The 24,275-nt window shown below is 39.5% G+C and overlaps 1 protein-coding gene and 1 non-coding gene across 14 annotated transcripts in view; both read left to right on the forward strand.

The window, feature by feature from the left end:
• PPFIBP1 (PPFIA binding protein 1) overlaps positions 1 to 24,275 on the forward strand; it is a 196,904-nt gene that overhangs the window by 159,233 nt on the left and 13,396 nt on the right. For 9 of the 13 annotated variants that reach the window (XM_061125182.1, XM_061125178.1, XM_061125179.1 and 6 more), the window contains 12 exons: positions 1,329 to 1,361; positions 3,026 to 3,087; positions 6,406 to 6,490; positions 9,040 to 9,194; positions 15,568 to 15,683; positions 16,475 to 16,522; positions 17,776 to 17,836; positions 18,164 to 18,193; positions 20,703 to 20,874; positions 21,355 to 21,387; positions 23,524 to 23,674; positions 23,935 to 24,063. In XM_061125182.1, the coding sequence (XP_060981165.1) occupies positions 1,329 to 1,361; positions 3,026 to 3,087; positions 6,406 to 6,490; positions 9,040 to 9,194; positions 15,568 to 15,683; positions 16,475 to 16,522; positions 17,776 to 17,836; positions 18,164 to 18,193; positions 20,703 to 20,874; positions 21,355 to 21,387; positions 23,524 to 23,674; positions 23,935 to 24,063 (1,075 nt within the window). The remainder of the gene's footprint in view (positions 1 to 1,328; positions 1,362 to 3,025; positions 3,088 to 6,405; positions 6,491 to 9,039; positions 9,195 to 15,567; positions 15,684 to 16,474; positions 16,523 to 17,775; positions 17,837 to 18,163; positions 18,194 to 20,702; positions 20,875 to 21,354; positions 21,388 to 23,523; positions 23,675 to 23,934; positions 24,064 to 24,275) is intronic. The other 4 variants (XM_061125186.1, XM_061125188.1, XM_061125187.1 and 1 more) reach the window with 4 other exon arrangements.
• TRNAC-GCA (transfer RNA cysteine (anticodon GCA)) lies at positions 15,703 to 15,774 on the forward strand. The gene has a single exon. It is a non-coding gene; the product is annotated as a tRNA-Cys (tRNA).

The raw sequence follows: 24,275 nt of genomic DNA on the forward strand, positions 1-24,275 counted from the left end.
CCTGTGGCAACTTTTTTGCAACCCCATGGACTGTAGCCCACCAGTCTCCTCTGTCCGTGAGATTTTCCAGGTAAGAATACTGGAGTGGGTAGCCATTCTCTTCTCAAGGGGATCATCCCGACCCAGGGATCGAACCGAGGTCTCCTGCATTGCAGGCAGATTCTTTACTGTCTGAACCAGCAGGGAAGCCTACATGGTTAATTATTACATGGTAAATTCTCATCATGAGAGAGTTCTTGTCCAAATTACAATTGTCTGTACAGTGAGGGGCTTGAATTAGATTACCTCCATAGTCTTCTTGGCTCTAGATTGCCCTGGCTTTATTTATCTGCAGGTATCACAACTCCCTGTCCATCTGAAAATTCAGTCCGTCCAACATTGAGGGAAATGCGTCTTTCCTCTCTGTTTGCTGCATGTATAGGATGTACTTTCTTCATGGACGTTCACAGGCACGTTATGCTTTCACGAGTCATAAGAGAAAAATGGATTCATAGGAGTTGTGAACTACAGAGGCTACGTCAGAATAATGCGACCCAAAATCAGATCTGAGGGCCAGCACTGGTCTGTGATTAGGATAAGACAGAGGATGAGATGGTTGGATGGCATCACCGACTCGATGGACGTTAGTTTGAGCAAGCTCCGGGCGTTGGTGATGGACAGGGAAGCCTGAGGAGCTGCATGCAGTCCATGGGGTCGCAAAGAGTCAGACACGACTGAGTGACTGGACTGAACTGAACGGGTCTGTGAACCACTTGTTAGCAGTACCCGACCAGACAGGTACAGGCATTAAGAACTAGTGTTTAGAAACTTAATGGAATCTGATGCTAACAGAACATCTAACTGCGTGATCAGTGGACTGATTTTGTTGAACAGGAGGTGGATCATTTCAGTGCTGTTAAACTTGAACGATGAGATGGAGGTGACATAAGCAGTGTCCTCCTCATGTTCAGGAGGGTCATAGATCAGACTGTAACGGGAATATAAGAAGCAGCTGATGCAACATTAGCTGTTTTTTCATTACAGTGTTTAAGAAGCACTTGTACGTGGAAGGCCCAACTTTAATGTGAGAAAATCAAGTCTCAGAAAGATGAAGTAAGAGAGTAACTCAGATTTATGTCTTCTCATTAATTACGTGAGGTTCTAATCTCACAGAAAGCATTATGGTATGATAGTGCCAGTCCTAAAGTCATAAAATAATGCTTCCTATTCAGTCTTTATGAGATTAAAGCCTCTTTATTTTAGGTAAAAGGAGACCAAATTATAGTGCTTTTAAAATATTATCATTGTAATATATGCTAACTTCCAATTCAATGGGTTTTCCTGCACAGATGAAAATTTTAAAAAGAAGCTCAAAGACAAAAGTAAGGTTTTTGGTGTATTTCCATCAGCCTTCACATTCACCCAAAGCACTACTTGGACTGTTCTTTGCATGTATTTTTAAAACATTTCTCTCACCAAAGATGTAAAATTGCTTCATCAATAAGCTCCTCATTTCTTCAGGATGTACCAAACAGAGGGTAACTAACCGATGATAGAAGCAGGAGTAAAAGACCATTTTGCAGATTGTACCCGAGTCAGCCCCCTTGCTCTGCGGGGTTCAGCAGAGCCCCCAGACTGTGGAGGGGAGGAAGCATTTCCTCTGTGGCCTGAGATACAGGGTCAGAGGAGAAAACAATGTTTATACTCCAGTGAAAATCTGCTTTTAAAAACAATAAATTTATGTATTTATTTTTGACTGCACTGGGTCTTTGTTACTGCATGCAGGCTTTCTCTGCTGCAGTGTGTGGGCTTAAGGGCACAGGCTCAGTAGTTGTGCACAGTTCGTTGTCCCTCAGCATGTAGGATCTTGCCAGACCAGGGGTCAAACCCGTGTCCTCTGCATTGGCAGGTGGGTTCTTCACCACTGGACCACCAGGAAAGTCAAAACCTACTGTTTTTAAAATTTACCACAGTTAACAATCATTTTAAACTTGCTTTTGCTTTCCAGTGTTTTGTAGCCCACTTTTTCACTGAGATCTATATTAGGGGTTTCTATAAACGTACGTACGCTTTTGTGTTACAAAAGAAATTGTACCCAGGCTGACTAACAGAATCTAGGTTATTTAATGCAGGATAAAGATAAACCCTTAGTGGACTTTCCTCCAGATGTTAAATTCTTCAGGAAATTTACCATTTAAAAAATAATAATAAAAGCAGTTCCTACAGAGTATACCATAATTGAAAATGTTATATCTCTGCTGGATGATGCGTCATTGTGTTAAAATTCACCTTCAGTAGTATTTTTTTCTCTTAGAAGGAGACAACTTTAGCTGAACTTTTTTCTCTGTTTTAATTTTTTTTAATTTGTGATCTCATTTGGGATTGACTTCATATTTAAAATATTTGGTTTTATGATTAAAGTAGCATGCTTTTCTATTTGAATATCGAGTGTTAAGGAGAATCACTTACTTTGGCCCTTATATTTTAAGATGGTATTGGAAATGAAGTTTATAGATGAAGCAAAGTACTTATTATCCTTCTGTATGGAATCTACAGCTAGCTTCTTAGCATGACACTCATGTAAATATCACATTCCATCAGGCTGTTACCATTTGTGTCTCTGTCTCGGTTATCACTGAACATTTTCTCTGCTTTTGTCATATATATATGCCATTCATCACTTTCACCTGCTTTATTATAAGTTTCTTCTTTGAAAATTCCATGTTTTTATTGTTATTTCACTGAAATTTCATCTTCAGCGTTCTTATCAGGACTTTGTCCTTGCTTTGAGAGAGGGCAGTTGTTTTTTTTTCCTAGAATGACGACTATTAAGGTGAGCTATAATAGAAAGTGTTCATTTTTCAGATTTTCCCTAAAAGAGAATATAAATGGTAAATGTGCCTTAAAAAAAAAAAAAAAAACAAGCAGAATAAATTATTAACATCTTTACCTTAAAACATTTCAACATGAAGAGTCAGTAATTTCTTGTTGTTTTCACACATGTTTAAAAAAAACAGATTTCTGATTTGATATTGTGATATTTCAGATATTGAAGTACAAAAAATGAAAAAGGCCGTGGAGTCTTTGATGGCAGCAAATGAAGAAAAGGTACGTAGGTGAAATTTAACTGTTTATTTGGATATGTTGCATCATCATTTTGATCATTCCATGCATTTTCATCAGATACCCTAGTTAGAAAGAACATCCCCTAGACAACTGACATTACGGGGATGGATTCTCCCTTCCTGCCCAAGTGGACCTGCTCTCAGCGGGTCAGTGACATACTTGTGCCACGTGGATAGGAATGGAGACCAGCAGCTCTGGCTCTACTGAGAATCCATCCCTCAACAGCCCACCATCTTGAATTTAGAATGTGTTCAAGCTATCAGATCAGCTTTTTACATTCAAGTGACAAATGAGAGAAAGGACATCGTCCATAGTACATCCTTTCTGTGGTCCCTGGGAATTCTGGGCCACCATATGAACTCTGAAGGAGGTGGCCATGGCAGTCTTAGCTTCACCATCATGTTGACTTTAATCTCTGTGAACATGTTGCTTCCTTCACGCTGCTGGCTTCTTCTGCATCTGGGATTGTCTCTGCTCTCCTGCGTGGTGAGATGCCAGGAAACAGGCACAGGCACCGTGTAGTCAAGATGGCACTAGGCTTTGTTTGAGATGCACTGGCCTAATGCCAACATCTCCAGGAGGGCTTCTCCTCCAGCTGTTGCTTCTCCCCACTGCACTGTGCTCAGAGCAGGGACGCAGGGTCTTAATAAAGTAACGTGTCTCTTCATGGCTTCCCTGACCAACCACATACCCAGCAGGCAGGTTCAGATCCTGTCACCAGAACTGTCCCCCCTTCATGTCCCTTAATGAGTAGAACAAGGAGACATTTTCCCACAAAAAAGAGTAACTTCAAGGAAATAAAAACCAAGTCAATGCTAAAGAACTTTGTCTTGATCTTTTTCTCTCATCATAGTGAGCTTCCTTCTCTTTCTTGCCTAACTCTGTTTATTGCCTTTCACACTTTTTGTTCTTTATTCAATGGAAATAAACTCATTGTACCCACCCACCCATATATAGGTTTATTTGTGTGTGTTAGTCCTCCCCACATCAAATAAAAAGTCATTAGCAAACTGTCCACATAGATTGAATTTGAAAAAAAAACCAACAACAACACTAAAATTCGCTTTGTTTTCGTTTCTCTCCCTCAAAAAGCAACAATAACAAGCAAAACTCCCAGTGTTGAATGAGGGCTTATTAGATGCTCAGACTTCTCTAAGAGCACCAAGAGGGACCTAACTTCTTGGTGGTTCCAAGAAGCCTTCAAAGAGGACATATTTGGGCAAATCCTGAGATTTGAGAGCAAGAGTCATTCATCAAGAAAATGAAATGTTCTGGGCACAAGATCCATGAGCAAAATCACCAGTCAAAACCAAGTCTTGAAACAGCCACTGCATACTGGGAAAGTTCTGGAGCCATGAGATACAGGTGGAGGACGTGGGTGTATGAGGGGGTGCTATAGTGAAGCTGATGATTTAATGACTTGGAGTCTCAGCTTTAGACCTGGAATGGTGACATAATTAAATTGCCATGTTAAAAAGCCAATTCTGATGGCAGAATAGAAGCAAGACTAAAAGAAAGAGAAGGAAGACAACAATTAAGAGGCTGTTAAAATTGGTGAGAAATGAAGCTGTGGAAAGAAGGCAGTGGCAGTGAAGTTATAAGGGGGTCAGATTTCAGAGAAATTCACTGGTTAACAAGATTTTAAATCTTTGGATTTGGGGAAAATTTTCTGCTTTGGGCAGTGGGTTGAATGGGGTACCCATAAAAGAGTTAAGGGAATCCAAGCAGAGACTCAAGTACTAGGGGTGAATAATGAGCTTCATTTTAGATGTATTCAATTTGTGATGTGTTTGTGGAACATTAAAAGATTTCTCATAGAAATTTGGAAAATGAATCTACATTTCAGGATTAATGTAGGATTATAAGTTGGTGGGCAGAGAACCCTGTCGATTTTAGGAGAAACATAGAGTTGAAATATATAGATTGGTGGGGACAAAACTATAGTTGATATATCAGTTTGCTTTTGCCCCATAATAAATCACATTTGTTAATTCTCATACTTCTGTAGAATGGCTAGATTGTTCTTCTAGTCTGGGCTGACTTTGCTGATCCTCTGCCATTTGCTGGTGGCTGGGATGGGGCTGGATAGTTTAAGATGGTGTAATTCACATGTCTGATGATTGACAGACTGATCTAGGTTGATCCCAGCTGGGTTGTATCTTCTCCAAATGATCTCCCTACCTCCATTAGGCTAGCCTATGCTTCTTCACATAGTGGCCTCAGAGTTCCTAGGGCAGCAAGAGAGGGCATGCCCCAGCGTGCAACTACTTTTCAAGCCTTTGCTTTGAACCTCATTTGTTACATATCATTAGCCTAAGTAGGTCATATGGTCATGCCCCAAATCCATGTTGGAGGGAGCTAGGGAGCCTGTGTTTATAATCTACCACACCGAGGGCCTGGGAGAAGAGAAGAGGGTAAAGGATAAAACCTTGAAGCTCTAACATTTCATATTCTGTTCGGGACATTAGCGTGGGGTGGAGTAGGGGGAGGGTAATGGAAGTAGACTATTCATCTGCTCAAGGATTAACAAATCAAGACAGAAGAAAAGAAAGAGTGGAGAGAAGAGTGAAAGAAGGAAAATGGGGGTCAATCACCTGCCATCTGGAGATCAAATTCGGAAAAGGATGGAAAGTGTCCACTGTTTCTAGTAAAGAGAAGGTTGTGTGCGTGGGCTCAGCATGTCTGACATTTGCAACCCGGTGGACTGTAGCCCGCCAGGCTCCTCTGTCCATGAGATTTCCCGAGGAAGGATACTAGAGTGGGTTGCCATTTCCTACTCCAGGGAATCTTCCCAACCCAGGGACCGAACCTGTGTCTCCTGCGGCTTCTGCATTGGCAGGAGGATTCTTTAGCACTGTGCCACCTGAGAAGCCCTGAAGAGAAAGGTCCCTGATGACTAATTGAAGAAACTTTGATGGAGTGTTGTGAGAAGAGAAAAACCAGATGGAAATTAATGGTGGCTGATGAAGATAGCAAGTATAGATCTTTCTTTCCAGCTCTGACTTATTGTAGAGAGGAGAGTAATTAAAGTTGATTTTTTTCTCGGCTGTTTTTTGTATCTTATTACCTTGTTTTGTTTTTGTTTTTTAAAGATGGCAGCTGAAGGATAGGATCTCTAAATTTAGAGGTACTTTTTCTATATCTCTGATGTATGTAGGAAAAATATTCTAGACATTAGCAGTTTTACTAAAGTTTAGAACTGTTCTTTGGATAATGTAAATAATTCACGTCTGCTCATTCTTTTCAATTACGTTTATTGTTTAAAAATCATAATATTAAAAATTATTATTTTATTAATAGGATCGGAAAATAGAAGATCTTCGACAGTGCCTGAACAGGTACAAGAAAATGCAAGAAACAGTGGTTTTGGCTCCAGGTAAAAAAGGTATGTAGCTCTAAGAGCTTTTCTACTTGAGTTGATTTTACATGGCTGTAAACTTTTTACATTTGGCCTCAATTGCTATTATTTCAAATTAGGTGGCTCATCCATTCATTCAGCAATGTTATTAGGCATCTGTTCTCTGCCAGAAAAAGTGTAGGCTGCTGAGTGCAGTGTTGTTTGGTTGTTCAGACAGAGCCCTCCCCATGTATAGGGGATATTCCAGAGAGAGAGAGAGAATCACAGCATGTGCGAGAGCCTTGGTGGAAAAGGATCTCAGTGTGTGTACATAGAGCTGATTCACTTCATTGTACAGCAAACTAACATAACATTGTAAAGCAGTTCTACTCCAATTAAAAAAAAAAGGAGACGCATGTGCCTGAAAGGTAGTGGGCAGAGGGCAGAGTGAGACAGATGAGATAATAGAAGAGACACAGCCAGATCATGCATGAGGAGTTCAGCTCTCATTCCAGCCCAGAGGATCCACTGAAGGGTCTTAACAAGTCAGTGACATGACAGATGGAGCGTCGTGGACTATGGACCACTGGGACTATGCCAGCAGTGTTGGAAGGAAGGGAAACCAATCAAGATAACCTTACAGTATTACAGTGGGAAGATTTGATAGTGCTGATTGGAAATCTATTTTGGTGTTACCCGTGACTTAATAGTGTGATGAGTTAGATTAGCAAAGTGAAGAAGAAGAAAGCATCAGGAAAGATAACATTTCTGGCTAAAGCAACTAGCAGAGGATGTCTCCACTTACCAAGAGGGGGGAATCTAGAGGAGAAACATTGCCGGGGTTGAGGGGTATTGTGTCCAGCTTTGAATACATTTTTTAAAAAGTCTGTAAAACGTCTAAGTAAAAATAGCCTGTATTTTGTTGTATTTATTATTATTTTATCTGCTGATGGGCCAACTGGTCATCCTCAAATACAACAAAGCTTTGGGGGTCATTCAAAATAAGCAGAAATGTTAAGAACTTTGAAGTTCTCTTGTTCATTAGCACTGCATAGGTGGGGCTATTTACTTTAAAAGTAAGTGATGAAAATAAGTCTTTGGGAAGGTACTTGTGGAACATTTGGGATTTTGAAATTTTAATTTTGATGGGTTCACAAAGAAAGAAAATCCTTTGGACCAGGATCTTTGAACAAAATGGTTCTTCATGTTTTTGTCCATGAGGCCTGGCATGTATTAAGACTTTATAGTTATCTTGAATGAGCAAATAAACCTCTAATTGTCATGATAGTTCTCATTACTCAGCATTTTCTATGCCTTCACAAGAGTATCTTTTAAGGAATATTACAGATTCTCTAATTAATTTTTACATAAAATTATTATGCAAATATTTTACATAGTATTTTTGCATAGTCATATTATTTGTAACATTGTTTGATTTTATAGAATCTCAATACTATAATGTTTCAAAATGAAAAAAGAGCAGATTAATTTCTGCAACTAGACTATATTGTAAAATATTTAGAAAATAGAGAAAAGGGGTAAAAATCACTCATAACTGCACTGGCATGATCACTACTGGCATTTTCATGTAATTCTTTCTGCCTTTTTAATCTATGCATATAATAGTATAGTTAAAAGAGAGAGTTTTTAACCCTGTACAGAAGGATTTTTATAAACCATTGGAAATTATGTCCTGTTCTAATGAAGAGTTTCATCAACAGTGCTTTCTCAGTAGGATTTATATTTATTTAGAAAATCCTCAGGCAATTCTAAGAATACCTCAATTCTAATAAAATTAGAGTAAAAATCTAATAAAACCTAAGTTAAAAGCTATGTCTAGTTAGTATCTTTAAACAAGTAAATGATTTGCCATTCTGTGTTATTTAAAGACTAGTTGGAAGGACCGTTCTGTTTTTAAAAAAGAATGTCTGGCACTGTTGTTCAGCACTTAATCCTTTTCATTTCTAGACACATTAAAAAAAAATTCTCAGAGTTGCTACTTTGCCGGTTATGTGGTTACTTTTTTCCATTATGTCATTATTCTTTCTGCTTTAAAATGAAATGAATGGCATAAAGAACCCTCTCAAGAGGGACCAAGAGTCATCATCTTTTCTCTTTTCCCTTTTTGCTTTGCACATTTTTTTTTCAAGAGCATAGTAATGATGGAAATGGAGTTAAGTGTGACTCTGTCGCTGTTTAGAATCACTTTAGTTGTTCTCCTGGAATTCCTCCACAGGTTATTTCTGAAGTGAAATACTTAAAGCCCCACATGCTGACACAAAACTATAGAAGGGTTGTCAGACTCAGTTAGCTTTCATGCCAATGCTGTGAGTCCATAGTTAGGTTTATTAAACCACTATTGATTAATTGATTACCTCTATCAGTACCAGTGCTGGATACTCACATGGCCCAAGAGCCCCTGGGCCTTAGGTGCTCCCAGTTTAAGATGCTATTCCTAGGCTCCATGTTGTTGTTCTTAGGGATGCCAGAAGTTGACTCTTTGGTTTTTAAGGATCAGAAAACTCTTTATGTTCAAGATTCTTATCTTCCTCCAAAAGTGAAAAGCTGTTGGTGTCCTCTTTGCTTGTTGTTCCTAGGCCAAGATGGCGACTTGGAAGACCTGCTTCCGTCCAGCTCCTTCTCCACTCTGCTGGACCCGCAGGTCTTTAGTGATCTGGAGAAAAACCTGTCGCTGACGCCAGTAAGGGGCTCTCCCAGTCATGACCCATTTAACACAAGTGCTCCAGAAGAGGTATTTACAGACTTATTGTTTCTCCATGTTAAAGAGACTCTGTCATTGAAAGTTAAAGTGCTGTTGACAACATCAAAGACTTGGGTTCTTTTCTGAGTTGGATCACTGACTTGCTTTGTCTTGGCAGTCATTATGACCTCTGGGTCTTTATTTGAAACATCTCCCCCCCCCCCCCTTTAATAAATAAAGGTTTGGGCCATTTGCAGCAACATGGATGGACCGGGAGAGTGTCATACTGAGTGAAGTCAGTCAGACAGAGAAGGAGGAGTATCACATGACATCCCTTATATGTGGAATCCAAAGATCCAAATGATCTTACTTACAAAACAGAAACAGACTCACAGACTTGGAGAAGCAGCTTATGGTTGCCAGGGGAAAAGATCAGGGAAAGGATAATTAGGGAGTTTGGGACGTACATGTACACACTGCTATACTTAAAATGGATAACCACCAAGGACCTACAGTATAGTGCGTGGACCTCTGCCCAGTGTTACGTGGCAGCCTGGATGGGAGGGGAGTTTGGGGGGGAAGGGGTACATGTATATGTGTGGCTGAGTCCCTTTGCTGTTCACCGGAAACTGTCAACATTGTTTGTTAGTTGGGTGTACCCCAATACAAAATAAAAAGTTTAAAAAGGAAAAAAATAAATAAAGACTTGGGCAATGTCAAAATCACTTATATAATTCAGGGAAGACATATGAATCCTTTGGAGATGTATGTAGTCTTCAATATGAGGTTATAATCTACTTACTAAAAAATAAGTAGGCAATGAATAAAGTGGGGGCAAAGTGAGATTATATAAGTTTTAGTCACTTGTGATGGTAACACAGAAAGATGATGGACTTCGGTTAACAAGCTGGGTATTGTGGAGTCATGTATTGCGTGGAGGTATCCAAACTGGAAGTCAGCAAATGAATTATCTACAAGCATAGTTATGGCAAAACAATAAGAAGCAAATTGCCTTGACAGATTACATATCGGTTGCTTGATCACTTGGTAAATATGGTATCATCTGCATGGAGGATCTGCTTCATGGGATCTGTAGTATTGGAAAATGCTTTAAAGCAGCAAACACCTTCCTGCTGCTGCTGCTGCTGCTGCTCAGTCGCTTCAGTCGTGTCCAACTCTGTGTGACCCCATAGACGGCAGTCCTCCAGGCTCCCCTGTCTCTGGGATTCTCAACACAAGAACACTGGAGTGGGTTGCCATTTCCCTCTCCAATGCATGAAAGTGAAAAGTGAAAGTAAAGTCGCTCAGTCGTGTCCGACTCTTAGCAACCCCATGGACTGCAGCCTACCAGGCGCCTCTGTACATGGGATTTTCCAGGCAAGAGTACTGGAGTGGGGTGCCATTGCCTTCTCCGAAACACCTTCCTACAGCCCTGCAAATTATCTTCACGAGGTGGAATGAAGAGAAAGACCACCTATTTTGTAGAAGGTGGAGATGCTGGCAGTACAGTAGACCAGAACAACAGGCCTTTTGAACTAGGGTGTCTACCATGATTATTTTTGTAATCTGATCAGTTAATAAATAGTGACTACTTTCAAATTAAAAAAAAAGAAGAAGAAAATTTCCCCTTCAATTTGTTAAACTTGAAAAAAGCAGCTAGAGGGGAATGAACAGTTTAAACTCGCTTATATTACTTTCACTTCAAAGTGGCACCAAAATCTATTATTGTTATCTGTTGCACACCACCCCCAAAAACTTTGTGGCTTGAACCACAACATTGGTTTTGCCGATGAATCTGCAGTTTGGGCAGGGCTTGGCAGGAACATCTTGTCTCTGCTCCCCTGGACATCAGCTGGAATGGGGAGAAACCTAGGGGTTTGAGTCATCTGAAGGATACTCTATTCACGTGTCTGGTGGTTGAGGCAGACTGTTGACTAGGACCTCAGCTGAGACTCAGACTGGAACAACTACATGTGATTGCTTAGCTTCCCCTCAGTGTGGTGGTGGGTCGTAAGGATGAGCATCCCAAGAAGAGAGCTGGGCAGATTTTACCACCTTTTGTGACGCATCTCAGAAGTCATGTAGAATCTCTTCTCCTGTAGTCACAGGCCCATCCAGATTCAAGGAGTGGGAACATAGACTCTACCTCTTGATGAACAAGTGCCAATATCATAAGAATACATGGGATGGGATATATTGGGGCAACCATATTTGGCTGTCTGGCTCCAACAATTTATATCCCTCTCCCATGGAAAATAACATTCATCCCCTCTTCAAAGACCCCTCAGCCTCATTCCAGTTTGGCATCAGTATCCCTGGATCTTGTCATACTGATCAGGTAAGTTATAGATGAAGCTTTTCAGGTACATTACCTTGGGCACAGCTTTGTGAATACCATTCCATTCTATTTAAGGAACCTGGAACTTAAAGGACAAGCTGTCTGTCCCCCACACATCCAGTATACAGTGGTGGGATAAACATAATATAGCTGCTGTAGGCTGGAGAAGGCAATGGCAACCCACTCCAGTACTTTTGCCTGGAAAATCCCATGAGCAGAGGAGCCTGGTGGGCTGCAGTCCATGGGATCACGAAGAGTCAGACATGACTGAGCGACTTCACTTTCACTTTTCACTTTCATCCATTGGAGAAGGAAATGGCAGCCCACTCCAGTGCTCTTGCCTGGAGAATCCCAGGGACGGGGCAGCCTGGTGGGCTGCCGTCTATGGGGTCGCACAGAGTCGGACACGACTGAAGCGATTTAGCAGCAGCAGCAGCAGCTGCTGTAGGCACTCCCATTGAAAAATAGAGAAATACAAGGCACACATGTGTCACTAGTCCCTAGCAATTCCATGGAGGCTAGTCCTCTAGGCTCTTGGCTTCCTTTTGAGCCATCCTTCTTTTTAATAAGAAGAAGCCAGTATTTGCAGATGAGTAGTTTTCTGTTGAGTGTCCATTTAGGTCACAAAGCCTTCGTTTCTTCTCATTTTCTACTAGCTACATTCCTTTCAGTCTAAATTGACAGAATATTTTAAACATTTGGAATTTCTTATGAATCAATGTATAATTCACTCCATTAGATAAAATCATATCCACAAATATCTTCACAAAAAACCCTTCATTACTTTAGGTTCCCTGTGAGGCCACTATGAGATATCCCCTTATCTTTAGAGTTTTTTGACCTGTTTGAGAGGTTTAAGGAGAGCACCACCTCAAATTTTCCTCTCTTAACAAAGCCACACCTGTGGCTTCATCTTAAGGCTGTTTTCCTGACGACACCTGTGTTTGATCTTTGCCTTGAAACCATTTCTTAATTTTGATATGTAGTATTCCATCTAGGGAAACTAGGAATGAGAAACAGTTTGATTTTTCAATTAAATCTTGGCTCCTTTATATTTAACAGATCCTTCTTTGGTCATCTCTCCTAACATTTTATTGTAAGAAATTGTGAGAAGGAATCAAATGGCATCTTTTTATATATGTTGCTCATAATTACATAATGAAAATATGAGATTTCAATTGAATGAGAAAGAGTTCAATGAGAAAACAACATTTCTCTTAGCTGAAATGTGTCATTAAAAAGGTATTAATGAGAAGGAATTGCATGAAGGTAGTCAAAAGGTACAAAGGCTATTAGTAAGTACTAGGAATGTGATGTCCAACATGATGACTGCAGTTAACACTGTGTATTATGTGTTTGAAAGTTGATAAGAGAGTATATCTTAGAAGTCCTCATCATGAGGGAAAAGTTTTTTCTTCACCTATCTATATGAAGTAATAAAAGTTAATTTAATTAGCTATGGCAATCATATAACAGTGTATGTAAGTCAAGTCATTATCCTGTACACCTAAAACTTTCACAGTGGCTATGTCAGTTGTTGTTGTTCAGTTGCCAAGTCATGTCCAAGACTTTTCAATCCTGTGACTTGCAGCACACCAGGCTTCCCTGTCCTTCACTATCTCCCAGAGTTTGGTCAAACTCAGGTCCATTGAGTCGATGATGCCATCCAATTATCTCATCCTCTGCTGCCCCCTTCTCCTCCCACCCTCAATCTTTCCCAGCATCAGGGTCTTTTCCAGTGAATTGGCTCTTCACATCAGGTGGCCAAAGTATTGGAGCATCAGGTTCAGCATCAGTCCTTCCAGTGAATATTCAGGGTTGATTTCGTTTAGGATTTACTGGTTTGATCTTGCAGTCCAAGAGACTCTCAAGAGACTTCTCCAGCACCACAATCGAAAACATCAATTCTTTGGCACGCAGCCTTTTTTCTGGTCCCACTCTCACATCTGCACATAACTACTGGAAAAAGCATAGCTTTGACTATCTAGACCTTTGTTGGTGAAGTGATATCTCTGGTTTTTAATACACTGTCTAGGTTTGTCATAGCTTTTTTTCCAATAAAACTGAAAGGAAAAAACCTAAGGAATTAGTTAAGGAATAAGAATTATTTTAGAGGGAAAAATTCTCTAGTTGTTAAATACTTACATTAAAAGAAAAAATACTGTATGATGGCCACGGCATGTGCTCTATTTGTTGAGAGCAGGTGCTGTTCCATATGGGACATACCCGGATAACCTCATATCTTTACCAAAAAGAAAAAGTCTTCACTATGTGAATTGCAGTTTAATGACAGATAATAAGTTTGGAACAAGAATGATTTTAGGATGATTGAAGATGTTCAGCCACATTTTTAAAGAAAAGTCAGGAGGGCAATTTGAGGTTGGAGTGAAAGCCCTAAATTTTGAAAGAAATCTAGAAAATGGGTCAGTTTGCTAGTGTAGCTATTTTTCCCAAGGAAGGAACCCAAGGAAGTGAGTGCACATCAGAAAATGGGTATGGTGGTTAAATAAATTGCCCAGAATGAATCATAAAGATTCAAACTGAAAAAAGTGATAGTGAAGTAATCGCCTATTTTATAATAATATGACTTGTTAAGGAACAGAATTCAGCTGGGTAAATTTTAAAGATCTGTTGGCTTTATTCAGTGATTCATGAATCCAGCAGCATCCCATCAACTGTTGTAGGCAGAGTGGAGCAGAAAAGGGAAGTCTTACTTGGCATGTGCTGACTGGTTAACACAGGTTTATTCCCTTACATAGAATAGAGGTCTTGGGCCCCAGCCAGGTAACTTGTGCTGAACAGGAAGTGCTGACTGGTTGACCTAGTCCTTCCTTTTCTTGGAAAGCTGAGCATAGGAAATGTAGTTATGTCCAGGCTTGCTAATATAGGGCTTAGCATGAGTGACTCCATCTTGTGCCCAATCTTTAACAGACTTAACATTTTATAACTTTTTCTAGTATCACAGGATGGGACTGCCACTCAGTAACTGAAACAAATCTCACAAAGCTGTTTTCATTGCTTATTTAAGTAAGTGAGTTTGTTGGTTGGTCAAGGACATTGGGCTTTCAGTGGCATCAGTTGTGTGTGGTTGTGAAGGTGAGGCTGTTGTTGACTGGTTGACACTCAGAAGTGTGCTCCTGGTGTGGGTCCCTACCTGATTAACTTACTCCCAGAAGCCAAGAGCTGTCTTGGATTGGCTGACTTTCAAAAGTGAGTTCATTGAGGCAAGTTTTTTTCATTTTTTACTGTAATTTTTTTTTTAAGTGCTTCATTTATTACTTCATGGTGTGGCTCACAATCTAACTGCTCTCTGGTTGTCAGAAATTACTGAAAACCAGTGTTTAGAAAGCCTTTCACAAAATCCATCCTTAGGATATACAAAGCATTTGGGGGGGGGGGGCGCGGTAAAACGTATTATGCTTTTTTGTTGTTTTTGCTATAATATTGTTACTACTAAGCTTTGTGTTTTAAGTAGTGTTGCCACAAAATCTATTATAATTTGTTTTAATGACACTTTTCATCAGTTCTGTTAACTGAAGTTAGTTAACCTGTGCACATACAGAATAATTAACTACCATATTAAACTAATGGTAGAAATTAAAGTGCAAATAGTACTTTGTTTACAAAACTCTTTAACCAAATTTCATCTACAATCATTGCAACCCTGTAAGGTAGGCATTGACGTTGTCATTTTACAGGGGAGAAAATGAATGTACAGTTAACTTACCTAAAGTCAAATTCACTTAGTCAGGTGTGTCAGGGCCAAGATGTCAATCAGGACTTAACATGGTGAGGATTTCCTGTTAACTTTCTTAATGGTATTTATTATGTCTTCTTCGCAATATTCAGTGTCTTCTTCAAAAGCGTGTTCAAAAATTACCTTTTTCTGAATGTTTCCTCTGATTACCACGTCTGGATGTTTATGTCCTAAAACCATTTTATCAATATAAGGATAGAGTTCTAAACACAGGTGTATGAAATTTTAGCAGTAGACCACTTAATTGTCTTATTTATCTCTTTGTTACTCTGTGCATTATATTGTTTGTTTGATGGATTGATTTGAGGTTTTTTATTATTACATTACAGTTCAACACAAGCATCTTGCAAGTTTCAATCCCTTCATTATTGCCAGCATCTAAAGGCTTGGAAACTTCTGAAAAAGCAAAATTGCCTTCTAAGCCAGAGACTCCATTTGAGGAGAGGTATGTCATTTATTGGGCTTCCCTGGTGGCTCAGATGGTAAAGCATCTGCCTGCAATGCAGGAGACCCGGGTTCGATCCCTGGGTTGGGAAGATCCCCTGGAGAAGGAAATGGCAACCCACTCCAGCCTCTTGCCTGGAAAATTCCATGAACTGAGGCGCCTGGTAGGCTACAGTCCATGGGGTCGCAAAGAGTCGGACACGACTGAGCGACTTAAAAAAAAAAAAGTAATTTATGACCTAATACTGCAATATGAATACTCAGAAAAGTAGATCCGCCAACAGCAGGAGTGGGCTGCGTTTATTTACAGACATAATCTTTAACCCAGAGAAGCAAGAAACAGTTAAGACACTGGCCAGGGAGCCCCACAGCAGTTCTGTATTATTACAATCAGAGGTGTGAAGCAGGAAGTAACTGGAGGTTCGGCTGGGGAAGTATGCTGATCAGGTTAGAGAGGGAACTTGGCTTGTATATCCTAGGTCCCAGGTGGTCATCAAAGGACTGCAAGGAGAATAGCAACAGTCGTGTTCCTGAGGCTGTTTGGAAGATGTTGTCAAGGAGCCAGGATGATGGCCTCTCCCTAGGCAAATAGAATGTGGGGGGAATATGTTCCCAAATTAATTGCCTAATCTTCCAATTAGACTAAATAAAATTAAGTAGAATATCAGAAGACAGAGAAGTAACTGCTCTTACACAATTTTTTGTTATTGACAGTTTTGTTCACTTGGAATATATATGGTCTTTTTTGTTGCTTCATGAAACTCATCAAAATTTTTTTTTACAATATTTTAGTGATGGAATTGGTTCTGCTGCTGAAGCTCAACTGTGTGATAGTCTTGCGTAAGTTCTGTTTTATCAAATGTGAAAAATATGTTTGCTGCTTGGGACACAAAAAGTGTCTGTTACACTAACAATGACTAGTGTTAGAAGCAGGTGGCCCTGAGGCCTGCATGAGTGAATGCAGCCGTAATGACCGGAGCGGGTAGGGGTGGGGGTTGTAAAGAAACAAATAAATACTTGCTCTTTTACCATTGTTTCATGCCAGCTTTCTGCTGATCTTGAGCCTTCCTTCATCAGTTTTCATGTGAAGTTCAGTGCTTTAAATTTCATTTTTGTACTGACCTGTATTTTGAGTATGTCTGTTAGAAAAGCATCACAGCAGCTGGTAAGGCTGCCATGGTATTTTTGTACTTTCAGCTTAATAAGCTGACCTAATGGCTACATTTATCCAAGTTAAAGTCTGGATGAAATTAGGAAAACATTTTCAGAGCTATACTCAAAGATGAGATCTTTTTTCTCCATTATCTTTTTCTTTATTTGGTAGTTGACATTTCTAGCAACTTATTTACACATAAATACATGAGAAATGCCTTTTAAAGGTTTTTTAGTATATTCCATTATCCTGTGTCTTAGAGCAAAGTTATTTACTCGCTCTTGTTTTTAAACTGGTCAGATATTCCTGCCTTCAGTTTCTGAGTAACAACAGCTGCATATAATTGAATGCAACTTATGAGAAGAGCAAAACTTTCCCAGGTGTTCACACTGTCACTGTGCCTTCACTAAGGTTTTAAACGAGTTATTATCGCAACAGGGATTCCTCTATTATGCTTGATTAGAATTGGAAAATAAAGTGCTTTGCCAGACTCAGAAAACTGACTCCTTTGTGAACTGAAAAGTAATACTTTTTCATCCTTTATTTTCATTAGAAGGATTAATATAAAAAGTACACGACCATTTTAAAAGTTCCTAGTGTAAATGTGTATATGCAAAGGATGCACCACTAGCCTGTGGAAAACACTGGTTTATTTTCAAATATTGACATCACAGGATAGTCCTAAGTGTTTTTCCAGCCATTCTAACGTGCGCAAGACAGTTAAAGTTATTGGCGGGACAGTTAACCACCCCTGCTTTTAAAAGAACTAAACATTATAATTTAGTTAAGTACATAAATGACTGTCTGAATCCAGGTTTTCTTTTATTACCAGGACTCCATTCACATGCAATTTTAGTTTCTTTCCAGTGCATTCTACTTAGAAGCAGTGGCACCAAAGCCACTTACTATTAATCATAATTATTATTGTTGTCATTTTTAGAACTTCAAGTTTGCAGAAATCCAGCAGCCTGGGCAATCTGAAGAAAGAGTCATCAGATGGGGTTGGTCCTGTGTTTTTTCTGTCTGTTACCCTGAGGTGAAATATTTAGGGATCTTCATCTTGTCCCATTTGTGGTTTCAGTAATGGAAAAGTATTAGATACTGCAGTTAATGATAAATATTAAGGAATATGCGTGTAAAGGATTGAAAGTAGTACATAAAGTCAAATGTGGAGACATTAATAAAGTATTGTAGAAATTAAGTGAAGGTGAGATTTTGTAGCCCTGAAATAGATGTAAATTTATTTTAATTTGTTGAATTATATGTGAGAAATTCTAAATAGATTAATTCCTATAACAATATTTAACTACTGTTGTTGTTTTGAACAGGAAAAGGAGTCTATTCCAAAGCCTTCAGAAGTAAGTTTTATGTCCAGATTACAATGTAGAAATGTTTGAGAGTTCTAATACATACATCAGACTTCTTAATACATAATGCATAAGATTGCTTAATATATAAAACATAAGACTACTTAAATGTCTCCAATAAAGTAAAATTCTAAGAACCTGCAAAACATGCCAAATGAATGAAGCTCAACACAAAAGGTCACATATTATATGATCCCATTTATGTAAAATACCAGAATAGGTAAATCCATAGAGATAGAACACAAATTTGTGGTTGTCAGGGGTGGAGGAGAGAGGATGGGGAGAAACTGCATAGTAAATAAGGGGCTTTACTTTAGAATGATGGAAATGTTTTAGAACTAGGTAGAGGTGTTGGTTCCACAATACTATGAATGTGCTAAATGCCACTGCATTTGCTCACTTTAAAATATTTACTTTTGACTTTGCTGGTCCAGTGATTGAGACTCCGCACTTCCAATGCCGGAGTCATGGGTTTGATCCCTGGTTGGGGAACCAAGATCCCACAAGCCATGTGGCACAGCCAAAAATTAAAATAGTTACTTTAATGTTATATGACGTTCACGTCAATAAGAACAAAATAAAAGCGAAGCTCCAAACTCTTGGTTATGCTACTTGATGACAGTAACAACCAAACCTGGGTTTCCTTACACTTCACAAAAAGCCCTTCTTAGAAAGATCACCAGCTGTTTGTATTATATAACCAGTGTCTATCCACAGCAGACATTCTGGTATTTTAAAGGCATCGTCAGCATGGGTTCTGGCTCTTGTTTCTCCTCTTTTTCAAATGTTGACCTTGCACAGGTCACAGTCTGGTAAGCACACTCTCTCCAGATGCAGTCTCTCACTGTTGGCTCTCACCGAGTAGGTGTAACTAGCAAAGCACAGAAAGTGGATCCAGTCACAATTCATGTCACTGTTCTTTTTGTCTTGCTAATTCAGTAAGTGGTGTGAAATGACGTTGACATAGGGCATTGAGACATAGATAAGAGAATCACTGAATTGTGCCATCGTTACATGTTTGGTTACTATGAATGGTAGAAATGTAGAGAAAAATATCCACCTTAAAAGCTTGTTGCTCCTTGCCCTTCTCTCTATTTCTGCAGAAAAGAGTGAGGACAAGAGATGTTCAAGAAATGAGAACAAGCAGACAAAAGAATCCTTGGATAATACTAAAAACAGTATAATTACCAATTTAAATAACCAGAAAGCTCAAAATTAAGTTACAGGCAGACCTCGGAGATATTATATGTTCAGGCCCAGGCCACCACAATAAAGCAAATATTGCAATAAAGTTAGGCACACAAGCGTTTTGGTTTCCCAGTGCATATAAAAGCTACATTTACACTATACTACCATAATCTATTACATCTGCAGTAGCATGATATGAACAAAAACAATGTACATACCTTCATTAAAAGGTGCTGGAAAATGCTAACCGTGATCTGAGCCTTTAGCAGGCTGTCACCTTTTTACAATAGTAACATCAAAGGTCACCAATCACAGATTTCCGTAACAAATATAATATTAACGGAAAAGTTTGAAAGATTGTGAGAATTACCAAAATGTGTCATGGGGACACAAAGTGAACACATGCTGTTGGAAAAATATCTCTAACGCAGGGCTGCCACACACTTGCAGTTTGTTAAAAACACAATATCGGCAAGGCACAATAAAGGGAGATGCAATAAAATGAGGTATACCTGTATTTAAAGTCACAGTTAAAATTCTTGATAAGGACTTTGAAATACTGTGAGGATCTCAAGTGGCTTCTGAATCAATCAAGATAAATTTAATTTCAGTGTATTTCATTTTAATGGTTAATCATATTTGAATGTATCACAGTCATGAAAACCAGTGATCCATGTTTAGTAACTTGCAGGTGAGATATGACTATAACCCAAAATCCCATTTCAAAATTATATATCTTAAATAGTTGCTGCTTGTGCTTTCATTTTATCATTAATTCTTTGAGAGGAAATATTTAAAATAAGTGGAGTAGAAATAACTGGAGTTCTTATACTGCTGGTATAGAAGGTCAGGATTAATGTCTACTTTATAGAATAATTACATTATATTGGGATTTTATTGTTGTAGTTATAAAGACTGTGAACTATATCATAACCAGGTCTTTGTCATGATTATTAGGAAAGTAGGAAATCTGCTGCTACTCCAGTGATGTAATGTTTTATCTCTGTGTCTTTGAGGGAATGAGGCAATTAAATTAAAATAAAATTTGAGAATGTCTATATCTATCCTAAATACTTAAAACCCTAAACACATGGATTAAGATTGGTGATGACCATGTTTTTATTGTTGTTCCTTAAGTAAAAATCAGAATTGACTTTTTAAACTCCTAACAGGACATTTGACATTCATAATGAATGTGTTGGTTCAGTTATCCTTTTTTAGCTAAAATCATGTGTGTAGTATTTAGTACTGCTATGCACCAGTAATTATGCATGTTCATGCTGTGTCACATTCATCACTACTTCTCTCTCAGGATAAAGCTCCGGTAGAGAGCAGTCCCTTTGGGACCCTCCCTCCCAAAGCTCCAGGACATGATGCCTCCGGGGATGACAATCCCTTTGGCACTCGGAAAGCCAGATCTTCCTTTGGTCGTGGTTTTTTTAAAATTAAAAGTAACAAGAGGACAGCAAGCGCGCCAAACTTGGGTATGTGTGGCCAAAATGCCATTTCCTTAATTCTTCCAGAGTCAGGAAAAGATCAGTCTCTTCCCTTATTCATCTATTTGTACATTTCTTTTTCTCAGAAATGAAGGTGAATGACTTGGGGGGAAAAGTTAACAAAAAATGCTTCCACAGGCTTAATTCAGAGGTAAAGATAGCTTGGTGTGGGCTCTCTCACTCTGCTCCCAGTTCTGGGTGTAAACTTAGAGGAAAAACCAAAACCCGTGGCTCTCTCTGACATCGCTACAAACAGCTTCCCATCTGCTCTGAAAGCAGATAAATTCACCCCATATTGACACCGCCAATAGAGTCTGTGTGTAGCCTCGGAAGCGCAGTGTGGCGCCCGCCCTCCCTCTCACTGTGCATTTTGTGAGTAGGACTTTGATCTGTGTTTCATTTTGTCATTCCCCTGTGTTCTCTCCATTGCGCTGCGTGTGATTGTGTGCGTTGTTGGGATTTCTGAAGATCGTAAACGAAGTGCCAGTGCACCCACCTTAGGTACCGTACCCCTGCATGCCTGCCTTCGCCAGCGCTGTGCTCCCGACCGAGCTAATCCCTGCTCTTGGCATCTTGATCTCTAGACAGCGAGCTGGCAGCATCCCAACATGGAGTCCTCTACTCCAGAGTGCTCCTTCCACCTTCCGCTCACCAGGACTCTCTGTAGAGCCTCCGCTTCTGAGCCTAAATGCTGCTGTAACCCATGCTAATGGCACCTTGCAAGCAGCTCTGTGAGGACCAAATGTGCCCAGCGGCCGGCAAAGTGCAGGGCAGGAGTGTCCTGGCGTCATAAATCCAGCTCCTTCACCCCAAAGTACATCACATCACTCTAACTCCCAGGGCCTTGCAGCTCCTCCTCGTTGGTAACGTTTCCCTAGACTCCAGAAAGGCATGTTTTTAGCTGAACAGGTCTGTGGAAGACACCAAAAATGATCATTTTAGACTGACTTCTCTTAGAGGAACATCCTTCTGACATATTGATTTGAAGATGGAGGTGACATTTAGTTACAGCAATATCTAAGGAGTCACCACCAAAGTGATTTTAGGAGAGGGAAAGCTCAGTTTTCCTTTTTAAAGAATACAGTGGTAGGGAGGTTATCCTCAAAAGAAATAAAAACACAATGCTTTTAAAATGAGGGGGAGCTGGGCAGCATTTTCAGAGACCCCAGTACCTCTATCATGGCTATAGGCTTTGAATGGATAGATTACATTGGATTTTCCCAATAGGTCCTATTACCTTGTGTAGGTATCCACATATTAATATGGGTCAACAAAAGTGACTTCTCTCTCTTCATAGCCTTAAATGTCCAGCATATACACAGGGTGAATGAAAATTATCTATCCAGACAACTGTTCTCAAATGTGTTTGCATCTTTCTTAGGAGAAATGTATTGTTGATGCTGAGAGGCCAATCAATGCTGCTTACCATAACCTATAGTCACAGCTCTGCTTCATAGACAAGTCAGCCTCTGCAACTTTTAGATCTTGCTGAAACACTGTCCCTGTGATTTTTGTACAACTTTTACTTTGCTCTGTAAAAGTGCATATTCTCACATGGAGGAATCAGCATCCTTGTGTTTTTTAGTGTGAGATCGACAGCTAAACAAATGAGGAGAGTTGATGCTGGGAAGTCTGAGGATAGCAGATTTGGATGTTATTCTTTTAAGGCAAAATCAACAGGCACTAGTTTCATATCAAAAGAAAAAAAATTTTAATAAAAAACAAGAAAAATTTATGACTACCCAACTCGTTCTTTTCTCAGTTCCTGGAACATAACAGGTGATAATTAAGAATAAATTTCTTAAATAAAGGATTCCTAGAACTTGGTAACCGATTTAATGTAAATGCCAAAGGGGAGAAGGGAATGAAAAGAAAATGACAAAGAGGTTGGACTGGAGTAACAGGGAGAAAATTGCCTGGTATTAATGAAATATGAAATAAGAAAATGTAAAAGAAGACTCTCAGGAAAATTGGATGGATTTGTTAAGTCCCAGGTACTCTTGGCACACAAAATTGGGAATATCCACTGACATTCAGATACTGAAGCTGGGGAGAGAGATTATCAGGCTCAGAGATTCTGATAACCCGTTGCTTTGTTCATGAAATGAGCAAAGCCATCATTTCATGCTGAGCATAGAGTGGGTGAGTCTGTCAAAAGATCCTGCAGAAGGAACCCAGGAGAGAATCTTGGAGTGAAAGAGGAAGAGAAAACAGCACTACAGCAAAGAAACTTTCAGATGACAGATCTAGGAACGTGTTGTGTCAGGAAGCCAAAGGAGAGGATGGCTTTGTAGGAAGTAGTCAACAGTACCAAGTACTGCAGTAATTTTGAAAATGATTTCATTATGGATTCAAATCAGTCAAGGAAAGAGTATGGTAATGCTATTTTACCTTTTATCTCAAAGAAGGTGTAATTTCCAAGTTAATAAACTTGATACACAACAAAGTAGATGGTAGAGAAGGATGTAGATTTGTGTTCCATTTTTAATATTTACAGGGTGCTCTTCCTAAGTCACCAGTTTATAGATCAACAGAAGAAGAATTCTTAACAGTTGCTTAAACCGAGGAGGTTAACATCTAGGCATGCTCATCCCATATTTTAAATTTCATCAAGTATGTATTCTGTTCTTGGAATAGCTGAAACGGAAAAGGAGGCACCCGAGCATTTAGATCTGGCTGGTGTATCTTCTCGGCCGAAAAATTCACAGGGAGGTAGTCCCTTCCAGATGTCTCCACCATCTCCAGATTCCAAGAAGAAATCCCGGGGTATTATGAGACTCTTCGGAAAGTAAGTAACAGAGCTTTGTCTTATATGTGGCTCAAATGTAGGGATGATTGGAAAACTGGCTAAAAATGGTTACAAAACTTTAGGGCTTTTGTGATCTTTTTACAGAGGGAAGATTGTGACTTGGGATTCATTAACTCATTGAGTCTCAAAGTTTAAATCCAAATGTCCTTTCTAACCATACGTATATAAGCATCAGTTTAAAATGTTCAAATTAAAGTCAAAGGCGTCTTCAGGTCTAATGTGCTGTGTCTTGTTTACAGACTTAGGAGAAGTCAGTCCACTACATTCAACCCAGATGACATGTCTGAGTCTGAATTCAAAAGAGGAGGGACAAGGGCAACTGCGGGGCCCCGATTGGGTTGGTCTCGTGATTTGGGACAGTCTAACAGGTAGGAACAGCCACATGCATGGACATTTGCATCACCTCCCAAGCATCAAGGTCTCATGAGCATCTGCAGTGTTATTATTGACCCTGGGCTAGACAGCTGAATCCTTTGCTTACTGCTGTGCCTATGGAAACCTCTGTCATCTCTAGAGCAGTGCCATTTGACTGTGGTTAATGAGGAACTATACAGAAGGTGAGGGCTCTGTGAGCTAGGCG

Source organism: Dama dama, chromosome 22 (genome assembly GCF_033118175.1).
Source record: "Dama dama isolate Ldn47 chromosome 22, ASM3311817v1, whole genome shotgun sequence".
Lineage (NCBI taxonomy): Eukaryota > Metazoa > Chordata > Mammalia > Artiodactyla > Cervidae > Dama > Dama dama.